At 61.1% G+C, this 18,080-nt stretch overlaps 5 protein-coding genes across 5 annotated transcripts in view; 3 read left to right on the top strand and 2 right to left on the bottom strand.

The window, feature by feature from the left end:
• Positions 1-18,080, top strand: part of PTGES3 (prostaglandin E synthase 3) — a 134,735-nt gene that overhangs the window by 85,264 nt on the left and 31,391 nt on the right. The gene's annotated exons all lie outside the window — the stretch shown is intronic.
• On the top strand, positions 1,271-2,131 carry LOC130265742 (nematocyst expressed protein 3-like). Its single transcript, XM_056515039.1, has 3 exons — positions 1,271-1,379; positions 1,464-1,557; positions 1,633-2,131. The coding sequence occupies exons 1-3, from the start codon at positions 1,284-1,286 to the stop codon at positions 1,854-1,856; spliced, it is 414 nt and encodes a 137-aa protein (XP_056371014.1). The 5' UTR covers positions 1,271-1,283; the 3' UTR covers positions 1,857-2,131.
• ZBTB39 (zinc finger and BTB domain containing 39) lies at positions 3,008-9,733 on the top strand. Its single transcript, XM_056514961.1, has 2 exons — positions 3,008-3,081; positions 4,328-9,733. The coding sequence occupies exon 2, from the start codon at positions 4,421-4,423 to the stop codon at positions 6,548-6,550; it is 2,130 nt and encodes a 709-aa protein (XP_056370936.1). The 5' UTR covers positions 3,008-3,081; positions 4,328-4,420; the 3' UTR covers positions 6,551-9,733.
• Positions 10,044-15,626, bottom strand: GPR182 (G protein-coupled receptor 182). The gene is made up of 2 exons (XM_056514996.1): positions 13,803-15,626; positions 10,044-12,714 (listed from the first exon to the last, which is right to left on the bottom strand). Exons 1-2 carry the CDS (start codon positions 13,954-13,956, stop codon positions 11,612-11,614), a joined length of 1,257 nt encoding a protein of 418 aa, XP_056370971.1. The 5' UTR covers positions 13,957-15,626; the 3' UTR covers positions 10,044-11,611.
• On the bottom strand, positions 15,709-18,062 carry LOC130265722 (retinol dehydrogenase 16-like). Its single transcript, XM_056515011.1, has 4 exons — positions 17,236-18,062; positions 16,819-17,077; positions 16,077-16,240; positions 15,709-15,999 (listed from the first exon to the last, which is right to left on the bottom strand). Exons 1-4 carry the CDS (start codon positions 17,549-17,551, stop codon positions 15,779-15,781), a joined length of 960 nt encoding a protein of 319 aa, XP_056370986.1. The 5' UTR covers positions 17,552-18,062; the 3' UTR covers positions 15,709-15,778.

Raw genomic sequence — 18,080 nt, 5'->3', positions numbered from 1 at the left:
CTGGCACGGGAGCGGGCAGGCCAGGAGTGCTGGGAGGTACGTGTGAGTGTGTGTGTGTGAACACACCTGTGCTGCTGTGTGCAGGTGAACATGCGTGTGCATCGCGTGTGCACGGTGGGAGCCTGGCTGATCCCCTTTCCCCTGTGAGGCCCCCTAAATCCTGGCTGCAGAGCCCAGCATCCGGCCAGGACCGTCCCTCCACGCGTGTCCCCACACGTGCCAACAGCCACATCGTGACGTCCACACAATGAGGGGCCGGGGGCTGCGTGGGCACAGTGCCCGTGTGCTGACCCCCCACCCCGGGGTGCCTGCGTGGGCACGCGTGTGCCGCTGTGTGACTCTGCGTGTGCGACAAGCGCTGTCGGTGTCACCGTGCCTGCGTGGGCGTGAAGCTGCAGGGTGGGGGTACCACCCCCCCGGCCCCCATTGGCAGCTCTCCTCTTGCCCACCCACGCCGAGACATGGGCAGAGACCCCTATTTAACGCCGCACAGCAGCCGCTGCCCCGGTACTTCGGCTCCCGGTTGAGCCCGGGCCGGGGGAGCTGCCCAGCACCGCTGACCATCACCACTGCCCACCACACCTCGAGGAGCCCCTGCTCCACAGCCACCGCCGACGAGGGTCCCTCAGCCCTCGACTCCACCGGAGGGCTCGGCAGGTCTGTGTCCTTGTGTCCCACGGCCCTGGGAGCTGCTGTGCCCTGTCCTCAAGGCAGGAGGCAGCGGAGGCTGGGACAGCGCTGGGGAGGGCATAGGCAGGAGGAGAGATGGGGTGAAGGCGTCGCTTGAACTTGGGGAGGGTTTCTGGGGGGCTCTGGAAGCAAGTCACGCAAGGAGCGTGACTGCGGATGCCAGCGTGTCAGGGGACACGGGTGTGCTGAGACACGCGGAGGTGCAGGACGGAGCCCGAGCCGTGTCCGTGCCCCACACTCGTGAGTGTTTGCACGGCTCGTGTGTGAGCGCACAACCGCGGCACCACGGGCACGAGCGAGGACACGGGACCCCCGGGTCACCCTGCACGCCCCCCCACCCCTGGAATGCACCCCGGGGTGCAGCCCTGTCCAAGGGACACCCCGGGAAGCGGTGCGGTTTCTCCTCCGCGCACCCGAGAGGGGGTCCCGCCGCCTCCGGCTCCCCCGTCTCCCGTCTCGCTGCTTTCCCTCCCCAGAGCCCGGTTCGGTCCCAGACTCATCCCGAGCCGCCCCATCGAGGAGTCGCCGGCTCGGGACAGCTCCGGGCCCTGCCGCTCCGTCGCTGATCGCCGCCCCCGGCTCTCCCCCCGAGGATGAAGCACCGACCGGCGCTGGCCGTGCTGCTCTTCCTGGCGCTGCCGCTCGCCCTCGCCCGCCGCGCCCCCGCCGCCCCGCCGGGCCCCGAGCAGGTAATGCCGTCGGGGGGGAGCCACGGGATCTCCGGGAGCCCCCTGGACTCTTTCCCACCCCGTTCACCGTCTTCGCTCCCGCAGGGGATGCCCGTCCAGGAGCCGCTGCCGTGGAGCGCCCGCGGCAGCCCCGGAGCCGCCGCCGCCGCACTGGAGCTGCTGCGGGAGGAGGGCGCCGGTGAGGGGCTCGGGGGCTCGGGTGGGTGGGCGTCGCTCCCCCCGGTCCCCGCTCACCCGCTTCGGTCTCTTGCAGGTCCCCGCGCCGTGCCGCAGAAGAGTAAGTCCCGCCCGGTACCGGTACCGGTGCCGCCGCCGCTGCCGGTGCCGCTGACGGCCGGTCTCTCCGCAGGAGACATGCACGATTTCTTCGTGGGGCTCATGGGGAAGCGAGCGGCGGGGCGGGGGAGCGGCGGCCCGGCCCCCCGGTGCTCCCCGGGCCCCCCCGCTCCCGGCGAGGCTCCGCTGCGGGCGGCCTGAGGGCGGAACGAGCCACTCCACGCGCGGAGGGGCCCGGGTGGGGTTGTGCCCGGTGTCCCGGGGATGACGGGACCGATTGCGGGAGCGTCCCGGGCGCCGGCGCCCACGGAGCCATCGTGGGACCCGCCGGGAGCGCGGCCGTCCCGCCCCACTCGCGCGTGTCTGTGCACTGTGTACACCTGGACGTGCCCCGCTATACACCCACCCGTGTCTGCGCGGGACACGCGCAAACAGCGTCTCTGTGTCTTGGCTGCGCCTCCGGGACCGCGCACGGGGATGGGTCTGCGGGAAAGAGCCCGCAGGGATGGGATGCGGGGAGGAGCCCACGGGATCTGCGGGGTTCATGTGCTCGTGGGCTACAGCGACGGTCCCTTCCACACAGCAGCCCCCGGAACTGGACAAGTGTCCACGTCCCGTCCCGTGCCCGTCTTCAAGTCCTTCTTATGTCTGTGTGTCTCCGCTCGTCCCAGAGTCCGTGACCGTGTCCGTGTCCTTGTCCCTTCCCGTGTCCTTTCCTGTGTCCGTGTGTCCCTTCCAGTGTCCGTGGTATTGTGTCCGTATGTGTGTCCCTCCCCGTGTCCGTGTGTCCCGCGACCGTGTCCGTGTGTGTTATTGTGTCCGTGTGTCCCGCCCCATGTCCGTATGTCCACGCGTCCCTTTCCGTGTCCGTGTGTCCTGCCCGTGTCCGTGCGTCCGCGCCACGTGTGCGTGTGTGCCGCTCCGTGCCCCGCTGTGTCCGTGTCCATGTGTCCATATCCGTGTGTCCCTCCCGTGTCCGTATGTGTGTCCGTGTGTCCCGCCCCGTGTCCGTGCGTCCCTCCCCGTACCCGTGTCCGTGTGTCGCGCTCTGTGCCCCACTGTGTTCGTATGTGTGTCCGTGTGTCTATGTCCGTGTGTCCCGCCCCGTGTCCATGTGTCCGTGTGCCCCGCTCCGTGTCCCGTTCCGTGTCTGTGTATCCCGTTCCGTGTCCGTGTGTGCCTCCCGTGTCCGTACGTGTGTCCGTGTGCCCCGCTCCGTGCCCCGCTCCGTGTCCATGTGTCCGTATGTCCCTCCCGTGTCCGTATGTGTGTCCGTGTGTCCCTCCCGTGCCCCGCTCCGTGTCCTCCGCGCCGCGCGGGGGCGCTGCGGGCGGCGGCTCCCGGAAGGCGCCGGGGCCGGGGCGGGCGCGGGGCGGGTCGGCGCCTTTGTGTGAGCCGGGCCGGGATGGTGCGGGGCGCCGGGCGGGTAAGGAGCGACCCCCGCCCGCGACCCCCGGCCCCCGCAGGGATCCCCCCTCCGCCAGCCCCGCGCCGACCCTCTCCTACCCCCTCCCGGGGCCTCCCGCCGCCTTTCGTGGCTCCCCCGGAGCCTTTCCTGCCCCCCATCCCCGGGCCCCTCGGGGGTCCCCGCTGTTCCCCTCCATCTCCTCCCGTTTCTCCCGGAGCAGCTTCGGGATTCCCCGCCCGCGCCCCCCCGGCCCCCCGTCCTCTGTCCCGCTCTTTTCCCTCCTGCCCCATCCTTTCCGGGTGTTTTTTGGCTTGGGGAGCGTTTGCCTTCCAGAGCCTTCCTCGCGGCATCTTCATCCTCATCCTCCTCCTCGCCCTCCCCAGCTGCCGGTGCTGTTTGGTGTTTCCCCCATCCTCCGCAGCCCGTGCTCCGGCCCTTTGGTTTTCCCGGGAGTGGGGCAGGGGCAGCTCCAGCCCCCTCCAAACTCCCCCTTTTGCTGCCTTCTGAGCTTGTCTCAGACAGGGAAAGGCAGGGAATTAGGAATAGGGCAATTAAGGATAGAGCTCCCTGGGTAAGTTTGTGACATCCCAAGAGCTGTTGGGGCTTCCATGAGCAGGCACAAGCTGGGAGGACACTGGGGGGAATGGCTGGTGCTGTGGGACAGGTGTGGTGGCAGCCAGGGAATCTGAGAGGTGCCACAGGCTCCATTTGAGCAGACAAGAAATCCCAGGGGAATCCATCCCAGGGGAATCCAGGAGGCTGGAATGCAGAGAATCCCACCTGGGAATCCACAAGGCTGGAATGCAGACAATCCCACCTGGCAGCCTGAAGTCTCCTTGTGGGTTCAGGTGGAATCTGAAGTGAAGGAATGAAGTGGCTGCAGCTGGAGGAGACCTAGAGGCGAATTCAACTGCTGTGTCCATCCTGAGTGACATCTCTTTGGAGAGGAGCCTCATCCCCAGTTTGGGAAGAGGGGAGATGTCTGGAATAGGCTCTGTTTGGGTCTCAGAGTCAGCAGGATCTCTGTCCCTGCCCCAATAGCAATGGAACCTTCAGGCTGCTGAGAGTCAGTATTTTTTTGTTTTGACTTTGCAGCTTTGCACAACCAGCCAGAAGTTGGTCTGTGAGGTAACAAGACAGGTTTAGTTCATTTCCAGCTGAGCAGCTGCTCTGTGGCTCCTCAAAGGGTTGAAAATGGGAGGTATGACCAGAATGGTGTTACTTTGGTCGTTAAATAACATTATTTTGCATTTCCCCTCTGCAGTGCCCCTTGCCCTGCCAGTTCCTGCTCCCGCCACGGATGAAAGCGTGAAGGCCGAGCTGACCAGGAGAAGGGAACTCTTAAGCAGCTGCTAAGATGGGCATGAGGATCAAGCTGCACAGCACCAACCACCCCAACAACCTGCTGAAGGAACTCAACAAGTGCCGGCTGTCCGAGACCATGTGCGACGTCACCATCCTGGTGGGCTCCCGCTCCTTCGCCGCGCACAAGGCCGTGCTGGCCTGTGCTGCTGGCTACTTCCAGAACCTCTTCCTCAACACGGGGCTGGACGCTGCCAGGACCTACGTGGTGGATTTCATCACGCCAGCCAACTTTGAGAAGATCCTGAGCTTCGTGTACACCTCGGAGCTCTTCACCGACCTCATCAACGTGGGTGTCATCTACGAGGTGGCGGAGAGGCTGGGCATGGAGGATCTGCTGCAGGCTTGTCACTCCACCTTTCCTGACCTGGAGAGCTCGGCCATCACCAAGCAGCCTGCCCTGGCTGTGGGGGAAGGCCGGGCTGGGGCGCTGAGCAGCACCTCCTCGGAGCAGAGCCACTCTTTGGGAGACATGCGGAGTGGTGCGGAGCACTTCGGCCCCGAGCGGAGTTTCCTCCTGCACGGGGACATGGCAGGCAGCTACAAAGAGGATGACAGGAATCCTGTGGGTGAGGCCAGCCAGGCTCTTCCCCTGATGCACCCACAGCAGCCTCCTAAGGCAGAGCAGGAGTCGGATCCAGGGCAGTTTGCTCCTGTCGCGGGTCTGGGGGTCCAGCAAGGTGGGAATGTCATGGCACAGAGCACCGGCAGCTCCTGCCCTCAGTACAAGGCCCAGAGCAATGGTGACTACAGCAAGGGCAGCTTCTTCCCCACTGACCCCTCCCTGGATGTGTCCACAGGGAGCAACTCCTGCCCCAGCAACAGCGACCACTCCAAAGAGCAGGGATTCGAGCAGATGGATGAGCTCCAGCTGGAGGATTTGGGAGAGGCCGAGCTGCATTTTGAGGATGCTGGAGAAGAGCTGGTCCCGTCTGAGGAAGTGATTGAGCTGAGTGATGACAGCGAGGAGGAGCTGGCCTTCGAGAGCGACAGCCGGGACAGCAAGGCCATGCCCTGCCAGGTGTGCAAGAAGGTGCTGGAGCCCAACATCCAGCTGATCCGCCAGCACGCCAGGGACCACGTGGACCTGCTCACGGGGAACTGCAAAGTGTGTGAGGCCCACTTCCAGGACCGCAACTCCAGGGTCATTCACATGCTGTCCCACATCGGCATCTTCCTCTTCTCCTGCGACATGTGCGAGACCAAGTTCTTCATGCAGTGGCAGCTGACGCTGCACCGGCGGGACGGGGTGTTCGACAACAACGTCATCGTCCACCCCAGTGACCCCCTGCCGGGGAAGGTGGCTGTGTTTGGGGCAGGGCCCAGCCCTGAGCTGGCCTGTGCTGCCTGCGGGAAGCCTTTGGCCAAAGATTTCCACACGGTGCGGAGCCACCTGCTGGAGCACGTGAACCTGAAGAGCCAGACGTGCGGCGTGTGCGACCAGCGGCACCTGAGCCCCTGCAGCCTGATGTGGCACGCCCTGTCCCACCTGGGCATCTCCGTCTTCTCCTGCTCCGTCTGCGCCAGCAGCTTCGTGGACCGGCAGCTGCTGGAGAAGCACCTGGCCGTGCACCAGCACGAGGAGGAGGCTCTTTTCCAGTGCCACTTCTGCAGCCAGAGCTTCAAGCTGGAAGCTGCCTATCGCTACCACGTCAGCCAGCACAAATGCGGGGGCAGCCTGGACGTGCGGGCGGGGTTCGGGGAGCGCCTGCAGCCTCAAGGGCTGCCCAAGAGGAAACTGCCCGAGGAGTTCCTGAGCGAAGAGCTGGCGCTGCAGAACCAGCCAGGAAACAGCAAGTACAGCTGCAAGGTGTGTGGTAAAAGGTTTGCCCACACCAGCGAGTTCAACTACCACCGGCGCATCCACACCGGGGAGAAGCCGTACCAGTGCAAGGTGTGCCACAAGTTCTTCCGAGGGCGCTCCACCATCAAGTGCCACCTGCGGACGCACTCGGGGGCCCTCATGTATCGCTGCACCGTGTGCGGCCACTACAGCTCCACGCTCAACCTGATGAGCAAGCACATAGGGGTGCACAAGGGCAGCCTGCCCCCCGATTTCACCATCGAGCAGACTTTCATGTACATCATCCATTCCAAAGAGGCGGAGAAAAACACGGATAGCTGATGGGGCAGGGCCGTGGTGTTAATGGAGGAAGCTGTGGAGGAAAAAAAAAAGGTGTTGTTTCGTTTTATTTAATGGTCAGGCGTCATGGATGGGATGGAATTCTTTTTTGGTTTTGGTTTAATTTTATTTTTTTTTTTAATTTTTTTGGGGCCTTCCTAAGGCTTTTTAGATTGGTGGCGTTGTACAAATTAACAGCACGTGAGGTACATCACTGTTTCAAGGAGTCTGTCGTGTTTACTTACCTCTGGTCCTGTTAGAGGCCATCGAGTTCTGTGCTTTTAGCATTTCTCACTAGTTTTTGAGCCTAGATTCTATTTTTTTTTTTAACCCTTTAGCCCACTTGACCAGGCTAACCCTGAGCTTGTCCACAAACTGATGCTGCTAAGATTTTCACACCTGACCTCAGTGGAGAGGGACAGAGCCAGAACAGGTGCTGGACTCGAAGAAAAGGAGCAAAAGAGAAAGGAAAAAAAAAAAGGAAAAAGACATTCTGGGTGTTCTGCTGCTACTGCCAGGAGACAGGCAAAGTGTGCTCTGGAATCAACCATTGCTGCGTTGCTGGGAAGAGGAGCAGGAAGAACCTGAGTGTGTAAACAAGGAGAGATCCCAGCAGGGAACCAGGAGCAGGGAATTCACAGTGGCTGGGACTCACTCTGCCCTGAGAGCTGGAGGAGGAGATGAAGGAGCCGCACAATGTCCCTGCAGAGCCCGGGAGGAGGTGGCTGTGTGTTCTCCCACAGGACTGCAGAGGGAGGGAAGCAGATCCCTGCTCCCTGGGAGGGTTTTCGTGGCCATGGGGATCCAGGAGTCTCCTGGCTCTGCTCTGCCCCAGCAGACGAGTCAGGATGAAGCTGTTGCCTTAACTCCCTGGAAGGAGGAGGGACCTTTCTCCTACCAGAGGGATCCCCTCTCCCAGCCCTGGATTGCCACGTCCTGGTTGTGTTCCAGTGGCAGATGTGGTTGGAATGATGTGATTTGTTCATGGAGTGGGAGCCACAGTGGTGGTTTGGCCTCTCAGGCTCTGTGCTGGGCACTTCTGGGGGCTCTCCTGGGTGTGGGGGTCCCTCCTGGCCATGGAGGGGCTCTGCTGGCCACGGGTGTCTCTCCCTCTCTGTGTTTTGGTGGCCCCTGGTGCAGGAGGCTCTTCTGGGCATGGGGAGCTCTGCTGGGCGTGTGTCAGGCTCTCCTGGGCACAGGGAGCTCTCCTGGCCCTGTGTCAGCTCCTCCTCATCATGGGGGTCTCTCCTGGGCACTCCTGGGGGTCTCTCCTGGCCACCCTGGCGAGGTCAGCTGGTGCCAGCAGTATTAACACTGGGAAGGGCATGGATCAGCTTCTCCCCCGTGTTATCCAGCTGTGGGGCAGAGGTGGGGGAGGAACAGATGTTTCCAAGCTGGGACTGCCCTCGGGTAACTCATTCTACCTCACAAACCAGGAAGTGCTGGGGGCTCGGCGGTCGTGGCTCGGCTCCTGCGCTTCTGTCAAGTTTTGCTGTTACAAAACTGAACTAAACTGAACTAAACTAGTGATTTGCAAAGCCTGGAAACTTCACCCCACTGAGGGCCACCCAGGAAGGGCCATCCTGCAGTGGGGGCTGGACTCTGAGAGCTCAGAGCACCCCGGGGTCTCTCTGCTGGCTCTGCTGTGGCCTTGGGCAGGTCACTTCACCTCTTTGCCTCAGTTTCCTCATCTGTAAAATGAGGGTGGTACCTCCCGTGGTACCGAGCTACCTCCGGGAGTGGGAGGGTGCTGGAGCCTGGCTTTGGGGGGAGGGAGGCACCAGAGCCAAGGGCAGCTCTGGGTGCTCTGGTGACTCCTGAACTCTGGCCTGGAGGTCCTGGGATGGCTGTGTTGAGCTGTGCTGGGTTTTACAAGAGAAAAGGTGATTTTGGGAATGGTGTGGTTGCTCTGGGAAATGTGGGGGCTTTGCTGTGAGCTCCTCTGAGCTGCTCTCTGTGTTCCAGGGTTTTTGTCGTGGAATTGTGGGAGGGATGAGGCTGGAAGGGACCTTTGGGGGTCACCCAGTGCCACCCTCTGCAGAGTCCCCTCAAGCACTCAGGGCTGTGCCTGGCTGGGGACAGGGACAGGGATGGGCACCACCTGCACTGCTCTGGAGGTGGCTGTGAGGGATAGACAAGGCTGGGAGAGCTTTGAGACCCTCCTGGAATGTTCCAGAAGCCGTGCTGAGCTTCAGGGAGGGTCTGCAGCCCTGGATCTCACTAAGCTGAAAAGCAAAAGCCTTTTGTGCACATAAACCAAAAAGAGAAGCTTTTACACTGAAATACCAACGGGCACAGCCAGCCCTCACTCCTGGCCCTTGGGGGGGAAAGCAGGAGCCCCCTGCTTGCTGCTGCCTCTGATCCAGGGAAATTCTGTTTGCCTGGGTTGAAAGGGATCATTCCCACATGGAACACCCCAAAATCAGCAGCAGAGGGGATGCAGGGATGGGTGTGGACCTGCTGCTGCTGCTCCTGGGGGTGATTCCCAGAGGGGTCAGAGACCTGAGTGCTCCCCCCAGGAGGGTCCTGGGTGTTCCTGAGCCTTCAGGGCTTGGCAGGGGTGTCACCCCTGTCCCTGTGTCCCAGCCTGGCTGGGAGCTCCAGATGGGTGTTGGGAGAGCCAGAGCAGCTGCTCTGTGCCAGATTTGGTTCCTTCACCACCACCCTGGGCAAACCTGGCTCCCTCCCACCCCTGTGGGGCTGTGGGGACACCCACCTACCTCCCCTGAGGTGTTTGCAAAGTGCTTTGGGATCCTGGGCTAGGAGAGGGAGTTGCAGAAGGGAAATTCTGGCAGCATCCAGGTCATGGAGCCTCCTGTGGATCCCAGATGGGAATCCCCGCTGAGGACCCTGCTCCAAGCCCAGGCTCACTCCCATCCCAACACAAAATCCATTTTCCCTGCTCTCAGTGGATCCAGGTCTCTCATCAGAGTAACTGAGCAGAAGAAGAAAGAACAAGAGTTGAACTTGTGTCTAACCTTTTCATTAAGTTAATCGTAGGTACTGACCTCCTGCTATTTAAGTGTTTACTATCTATTTGCTGTAAAGTTTTGTATATTTTGTAAACTTTCCCCCCCTCCCCCAAATCGTAGATGTCTAAAATCGTTGTACATCGGGTTCTTTTCTACTCCATTGTTCAGCACAAAGTGTGTTTTTTATTTAGAATAATAAAATGGAAAACATTGACATCTTGTAGCTGCTTCTTGATAAAATATTTTCCATCCAGGAATGCCTGTATAAATATCTCATTTGAGAGGTGGTCTCATCAGTCTACAATACCTCAAAGGTGAGTGCCAAGAGGATTGTGCTAAACTTTTCAGTGACAGGACAAGGAGCAAGGGCCATAAATGAAACCACAAAAATTCCACCTTGATACATGGAAAAATTTCCCATGGAGGTGGCAAAACAAGGTAGCCCAGCCCAGGTCACTGCATGGGTGACAATTTATTTGAGGCCACTCTGGCCCTAAGGTCTATGGAAAAAAAGTGCAGAGAAATTAAGACAGCTAAAAATTAAGTTTATTAAGTGAAATAACAAATTTTACATTGTTTAGTATCTTGACTTGTATTTTTCCCCTGGTGAGCGGCTGGTTTTATTTATCATGCATTTCTTCATTGGAAATGGGAGGGAATTAGCAAAGAGAAGCTCAGGATTTGGGATGAGGGAATGAAGGTGGTGGGGTCCTGTGGGTGCAGATCTCAGCCTGGGGGTCTCACAGACCCCCAGGTTCTGCAATCACAGGTGTGAGGAGCAGAGAGAGGGGAACAGCCTGAGCAGGGAATCCTGAGGAGGGGCTGGAGCCTTCCCAGGGTTTCTGTTCATTTGGATTGTTCCCTCAGTGCTCGTGTCCTGGGCTACAGAGGAACCTCCCTGCAGAAGAGCCCTGAGGGATTTAGGGTTCTAAATAAACCCTGAGGTATTTTGGGTTTTTTACCCCATCAAGGACCCCTGGAACTGGCAGATCTTTCCCAGCCAGCCCCACGATAACCCCGCATCCATCCTGAGCCCTGGTCATGGGTTTCTCCTGGGACATCCTGCTCCAGCATCCTGTCCCAGAACTGCTTATGCTCTGCTTTTTTCACGTGTTCCTCGAGCAGCTCAAGGCCTTTGGAGGATTTATGGGCTCTGTCACCTTCCCCCAGCGAGGGCTCGACCTGCAGCACGTGACTGAGATCAGGGTTCACACAGGGATGAACTTTCTCCGGATGCTGCAGTTCCTTGCACAGCACAAACCCAGCCCTTGCTCCAGCTCCAAGGTTTTCTGCACGTGCTCGTGCTCCCACAGGGACTTTGGTGGAAGGGGAAGAGTTGCTGGAGCCTGATGGAGTTGAGAAATTCACCCAGTGGCTGTAAAAACCTGCCAGGGGATGCTCCAGAGGAGGCTGGAGTTATGGGCTGAGGGACCCAAAGTTGGTTTGGAGCAGCCCTTCCCAGTCAAACCCAGTTTAGCCATCACTAATTTACCACTGGGTTTGCAAAATTGCTCTGAAGGAGTGGCTGATCTCAAATCTAAGTTGTTCCTCCTCTCAGGTCTGTGCCCTGCTCAGCCCCTTTGGCTGCTTCACCTTCATCTCTCAAAAATCAGGCTCTGGACAGTGCTGGGCATGGTGAGGGGGAGTTGTGCTCCAAAGGGATGATTCCTCCTCTCCCCACTCGGGATGGCACTCGGCAGGCAGTGCCCTGCCCAGGGCTGGGGCTCAGGGACAGTTTGGGGATGCAGGAACACCCGTGATGGGGCAGGTTGTGCACTCCAACCCCACAGCTTGGGGCAGGATGGGTTCTGAGTTGTGTCAGACACTGAGTGGGGTAACAGGCTTTATTATTGCAAGGGTTTCACTCATCAAACAGGGAATATAATTTTGTCTTATCCTTTCTTTGGGTTGGACACAGCAACACTCCAGAGGCGAGATGTCCGTAGCTCCCTGCTCTCCTCAGAGCTGGCAGCTCATCCTGCCACTGCCCAAGAAGGGCTGTGCCCAAGCAAACTGTGTCCTCAGCGACAGGAAAATCCATCCTGCTATCCCCAGGGAGCCCCAGGATGGAGGCTGGGGGAGTCCAGCCCCTTTAGTTGGGAGGGCTGCTGTCCTTTGCGATGACTATGGAGTGCTGCGTGCTGGAGGAGGAGTTGCCAGCGCCCTTCTGGCCACCGTGGTCCTTGGGGATGTACTTGACCACGGCAGAGATGAGCTTGCTGCGGAAGCTCTTGCTGAGGAAGTTGTAGAGGATGGGGTTGACGACGCAGTGGAGCAGCGTGAAGCAGTCTATGATGTCGTAGAAGAAGTAGAGGAAGTGGGCGAAGGTGCAGTGCAGGACGAGGTGGTTTCCCTCCAGGGTGAGCAGCGTCAGCACGACGTGGAAGGGCAGCCAGCTGAGCAGGAAAGCCCCGATGTAGGCGTAGATGAGCAGGCAGTGCTTGCGGCTCTCGGGCTTGGCGCGGCGCAGGAACCGCGCCGTCAGCACGTTGAACACCGCGATGATGGGGAACGGCACCAGGAAGCCGACGGCGGTGGTGGCCAAGCTGACCGCCAGCGCCCACTCGTCGTAGGTCTCAAAAGGGGCCATGAAGATGCAGATGGGCTCGCCGGTGTTGACCAGCTGCATGTGGGCCACCTCCAGCACGGGGATGGTGGCGGCCAGGAGCCAGCTGCCCGCGCAGACCGCGCGGCGGGCGCGGTGCTGGTGCCGCTGCCAGAAGAGGGAGGAGCTGGTCAGCGTCACGTAGCGATCCACGCTCAGGCAGGTGAGGAAGAAGATGCTGGCGTACATGTTGGCGAAGTAGAAGTAGTGGGTGAAGCGGCAGAGGAAGCTGCCCCAGAGCCAGGTGTAATCCAGCATCACCTCCAGCATCCAGATGGGCAGCGAGAGCAGCACCCCCAGGTCGGCGATGGCCATGTTGATGATGTACAGGTTGACCAGGCTCTTGCTGCCCCGTGTCTGCCAGTTGACCCAGATGACGAGGAGGTTCTCCACCAAGCCCACCACGAAGATGACCAGGTAGAGGATGAAGAGAATCACCCGCTTGACGTTCTCATCCAGGCTGAACTCGCAGTAGGTGTAGGTGTGGTTCAGGAGGTAGAACAGCTCGGACAGGTTGTGGTAGTCCCCGTACTCGCTCGGGACTGTGTGTGTCTCCGTGGGGACAGTGGTCACCTCGGCCATCCTGGTGGCTGCAGGGAAAGGGAGAGCACTGAGCTGGGAAGCCTGGAACACATGAGCCCTTGCGTGGGGCTCCAAAAAATTCTTTTGGGGGCTTCTAACCTCATTTTTACTCCCATGGTGACTGCCTACATCAACCTTCAAAAGATTCTGTGTCCACCCAGGTGATCCCCTCACAACCCAGGATAAATGACAGCCACAAACAGCAGTCACCACATGTGGTGGCTGTTCCCTGTCCCAGAGCCTGGGACACAGACAGGTGCTGGTGGCTGTCCCACAGACTCAGCTCCAGCAGGAAAGCCACCGCTCCCACCCGAGCCCTCCGGGCATGGTCCGGGCATGGCCAGCCACCCTCACTCTGCCGGAAGCCATTGGAACATCCAAGTAGGTGACAAAATTATAAATTTCGGGGAAATGCAGTTGACCTGAACATCCTCTTATTGCCCCAAGTGAGAGCTCTGATCCCAGCACAGCTGCATCCGCACAGCGAAGACGCTGCAGACCCCGTCCAGCCTCGCGCCTCTGGAAATGTTCCCTCGGGAATGCTGTGCCCTTCCAGTGGGGTCTTCCTGCTTCTCTTGGAGTTTGGCAAGCCAGGACCCACAACGGGGTGTCCCCCCTGCGAGCATCATCCCTGAGCCACCCACCCACCCAGGCTGACACCCACCAGCCCCAAAAAACGGGAGAGGCTGGAGATGCCACCCCCAGGGCTCCTGAACCTCCCGTCCTCTCTGGGCTACAGGTCCTGAGAGATCGCTGGGACTGAGGAGAGACAGATGGGAGACGGGACAGATGGACGGGAGAGGGGACAGATGGACAGGAGAAGAGACAGAGAGATGGGAGAGGGGACAGAGGGGTGGTAAAACTGACAGACGGACAGGAGAAGGGACAGAGAGATGGGAGAGAGGATAGAGAGATGGGAGAGGGGACAGATGGATGGTAAAGGGGGTAGGTGGACAGGAGAAGGGACAGACGGCCAGGACCAGGGACAGACAAACGGGAGAAGGGACAGACGGATGGGAGAGGGGACAGATGGATGGTAAAGGGGACAGACGGACAGGAGAAGGGACACGAGGGAGGAGGGACGGCGCTGGCTCACCGGCGGCAGGGGCTGTTCGGGAGCGGGGGGATCCTCTCGGCTCCGCAGCTCTTGCGCTCTGGGCACGGAGCTCGGGTGGGCTTGGTGGCCTCTTGCTGGGCAGGAAATGACCGTCGTGGTGCAACATCCTGAGACAGCCCAGCGCGGGTGACATTCGACTGCATTTCCAGCCCTGGGACTCGGCTCCCGTTTGATTTTGCGCAGGGAGGGGACGGGCAGGTGTCGGTGTGGAAGCCGCAGGTGCCTGAGGACGGACGGGGGTCCCCAAGGTTTCCTGAGCGTCCCCTCCACTGTCACCCCGCCGGGCTCAGAAGTTGGATCCTGCCTGGATCCTTATGTGGAGGAAAATACATCCCAGATCCTGCCCCAGAGCTGGGAATCTTGAGGGGCTGGGCTGGGTTATAACAAAGGTGCCAAATTGTCCCTGATGCCACCTCGATATCAGCGTGAGCTCAGGGTTCTTTTCGGGGGGAAAGGGCTGAAAGCTGAACTCTCTGCCCCGCAGAGCTCCCGCAGCAGCCGATGGCAGATGGATGTGGCCAGAGAAGCACCTCTGGCCGGGCAGCAATTAATCACAGAGCCGTGATTGCCTCGCGGTCTGGCAGGGGAAGCGAGGGGGCTCAAGCCTTGCCCCGGAGCTGGAGAAGGGGCTGATAGGCAGAAAATTTTGCATCGGGCTGCAAGTCCTGCGAAACAATTGCAGGAAATCTCCTTTTTTGTAGTGCAGCCAAGACTGGGGGATCAACAATCGGCTCGGAAGGAAGGCACGGCGAGCGGGGAAGCACGAGGGCGCTGATAAGTCGGGACTCACAACAACAAGCCCAGCGCTGGTGACCCCGTGCGCAGGTACCAACCCTGGCAGGACCGGCTTCCAAACAGGAACTCGGCAGCTCCGTGCTGGCCCCGGGCACATTTTGGCTCAGCTGGGGCCGTGGGGGTGCAGAGGGGCTGTTCTGCCACCGAGGGGCTGCGGGGTTTTGCCCTACCCAAGGGGGAAGCAATGCTCTGATGGTTCTGTTTAATTTCCACAGCGAACTCTGGGGCTGAGCAGGATTTGGGAGACGTCAAGGATTGTGCAGGGGCTGCTGATCCTGCTGGCAATAGCGAGGTTTGGGAGCCGGTTGTATTTCCAATGTTGGGACAAGCTCAGCCCCTTCTGCCCATCCCTGCCGCGATGTCTGCGGCTCCCCAAGGCTCCCAGCACCCCAAATGTGTGCCCAGGAGCCCCCAGCCTCCCTGAGGGTCTGGAGAAGTGGGCTGCAGCAGAAGCAGCTCCGAGGATCTGACATTCTCCCGTCCCTTCCCTCCCCTGGCAGCCGTCGCCGGCCCGCGATGCCACCCGAGGGATGTGGGCACAGGTGTGCCAGGTGTGCCAGGGCAGGTACGGCCAAAGCAGCAGCTCCCGGGGGCCTGGCACGCCTCATCCCAGCCCCTGTGGGGGCTGCCGGGGGCGCTGTGCTTTGTAAGCCAAAGAAAACACTTCGGAGAAGCTTCCTTGGCTGGGGAAGCAGCTTGGCGAGCTGAGCGCAGCTTGTGCAAGGTCTCGGGTCCTCCTCATCCCTCTCGCCCTCCCCATCGCATCTCGGGGTCCCGGTCCAGCGTGGGCTCGGCCTCTGCCAGAGCTGGGCTGCGCTGGAGCTGCTCTAGTCCCGCAGGCAAGAGCACAACCTCAGAATCCTGCCCCTCAGCTACTGATCTCTAATCAGCTCTTAATTAGCTCCATGAGTGACGCAGGGATCACCGCCCACATGCCCGGGGGATGGATAAACGCCGCGCGGCTTTTCCCAGCCCGTTCCCTGCCAGCCGAGCCGGGATGTCCCGGGATACGCGGCTGCTCTGGGCACAGGCAGCAGCCGGGATCCTGCCCCGGGTCACCAGCAGCGTGGCCAAGTGGCCGTCGGACACCTCCGAGTCCCAGCATCGCCCCAGCATTGCTTTTATTGAGCACATTCTCAAGGGCGTGAGACGCCCCGTGGTCAGGGGATCCCGCCGGCCGGGACGGGCAGGAAGAGGCCGATGATGGTGTCAGACAGCCAGGCCGGGCAGTAGCTGAGGGGCACGAAGACGAGCCGGGCGTCCCAGCCCGCGGCGTAGCGGCTGCGGGGGCAGCGGGACAGCAGCGCGTGTGTCATGGCATCGGTGACATGCGACAGGCGGGAGCTGCTCAGGCGCTGCAGCAGGGTGGTGATCCTGGCGTCTGGGTGGGCAGAAGGGGTTCAGCCCCATGGAGGTGGGGTCACCCGGGGTGATGGTGCGGTGTGGGAATGGACTCACATTTGTCCACGTAGTGGCGGCCGTAGGCTGCCTGGGCTTCTGCCGGGAGCCGCTCCCAGAGGCCAACGAAGCCCTTCACCAGCGGTGCGGGGTCGATAATTCCCGTCTGGAACCCTCCAGGTTCGATGATGGAGACCCGCACCCCGAAGGGACGCAGCTCCCGCCTGCCCGAGGTGGGGGCGTCAGCGGGAGCTGCTGCCCCGAGGGGGGCAGAGACCGAGGGGGGAGCGAGGGGGAGCTCCTGACACCCCCCAGGCATCCCGTTATGGGCACAGAGGAGCCTTGTCCTTGCTCCAGAGACCCTCTTGGATCCCGAGACACCCCCGGACCCAAGCACCAGCGATCCCCGAGGGGTCCCGGGATCGTGGATCCCCCTGAACCTCAGTGCCTGGGGACCACCCCAAACCCCGGAGCATTCCTGGAGCCTCCCCGAGTCTCAGTGCCCCGGGACTCCCCCGGACTCACTCTGAGACACCCCGGCACTTCCCGGACTGGTCCATCCCCCCAGCCCAAGATCCCTCTGCTGCTTTGGCCCAGATCTCCTTGAAACCCCTGCCCTGCTTGCACACCCGCGGCTCCAGCCCTGCCCACGCTCCCAGCCCGCTTGTGGTCAGCGTTTCACAAGCTCTCTGGGGCAAAAGCAACCGGGAGCCGCATGAAAGCCTGCGTGAGAACAGCGAGGCGATGCCGGGGCTGCTGGACGAGCACGGGGGGGCTCCGGGGGCTGCCACAGCCACAGTACCTGAGGCTGTCAGAGAAAGCTTCCACGCCGTACTTGGAGATGCAGTAGCCGCCTCCGAAGCAGGACACGCGGCCCATCACGCTGGCCACATTGACCACGCGGCCCCGCGCCCGCCGCAGCAGCGGCAGCAGGCTCAGCGTCACCTCCACCAGCCCCACCAGGTTGACATTCAGCACCTTGACAAAGTCCTCCTTGCTCAGCCACTCGTTCGGGGCCGTGGGGATGAGGATCCCCGCGTTGTTCACCAGCCCCCAGAGCCCTGGAGAGGAGATGGGATGAGTTGGGGCTCATTCCCAGCCCACAGCTCTGTGCCAACCTCACCTGTGCTGGCACAAGTGGGCAAGGTGGAAGAAGGGCTGATGGGGTGATAATGGGGTGACAATGGGGGTGACAGCAATGGTGTCAAGCCCGTTGTACCTTGATCACCCACACGCTCGCGGACCCAGGCGGTGACATCGGCGATGCTCTTGCTGGAGGTGACGTCCAGCAGGACGGTCTGCAGCCGGTTGGAGGTGGCCGCCCGCAGCTGCGCGGCGCCGGCCTCGGTCAGGCAGGCGGCGAGCACCCGCAGCCCGCGCGCGTCCAGCTGCCGCGCCAGCAGCGACCCGAAGCCGCTGTCGCATCCTGTGATCAGCACGTGCTTCTCCGAGAGCCGCGGCACCGTCTGCCGCTCCCGGTGCCAGCGCCGCAGCAGGAACAGCCCCAGCAGCGAAGCCACCACGTACAGCCACATCCTCGGCAGCGGCACCGCTCGGGGACAGCCCGTGCCAGCCGCGCTCGGGCTGCGTTTATAGAGCCGCTGCAGCACCCCAGGCGGATTTTGTCCTCTTGGTTTGTAATTTTTGTAATTCTCGGCTTTGGCTTGCACCACTCCCTGTGCCTGGGGTTCTGCTGTGCCCTTAGCAGGTGGATCCCAATGCCCCACGGAGCTGGATTTGGTGGGACCCTCCAGACACTGTCAACAGCACCAACCCTGAACCTTTCCCTGACCCAGCATTGGTGGGGGACAGTGTCCCCAAATGTGGTGATGGAGCAGGACAGACCCCCCTCTCACCAACCAGCTCTGCGGGAGGAGGAGGAGAAGGAGGAAGCAGAGGAGGAAGAGGATTCTATGAAAGCCTGCTCGGTTATTTACCTAGAGGGAAATCTGTTCAGGTTGGGACAGGTCTGAGTTTTACCTGCGTGTGTCAATGCCTGGGGTACCAGTCTGGGCAAGTCCCCTGGCAACTGGTCAGGGGCTGGATCCTGAACGCAGCAGGTGC

The sequence above is a fragment of the Oenanthe melanoleuca genome, linkage group LGE22, assembly GCF_029582105.1.
Source record: "Oenanthe melanoleuca isolate GR-GAL-2019-014 linkage group LGE22, OMel1.0, whole genome shotgun sequence".
Lineage (NCBI taxonomy): Eukaryota > Metazoa > Chordata > Aves > Passeriformes > Muscicapidae > Oenanthe > Oenanthe melanoleuca.
This window is presented reverse-complemented; position numbering and strand designations above follow the sequence as displayed.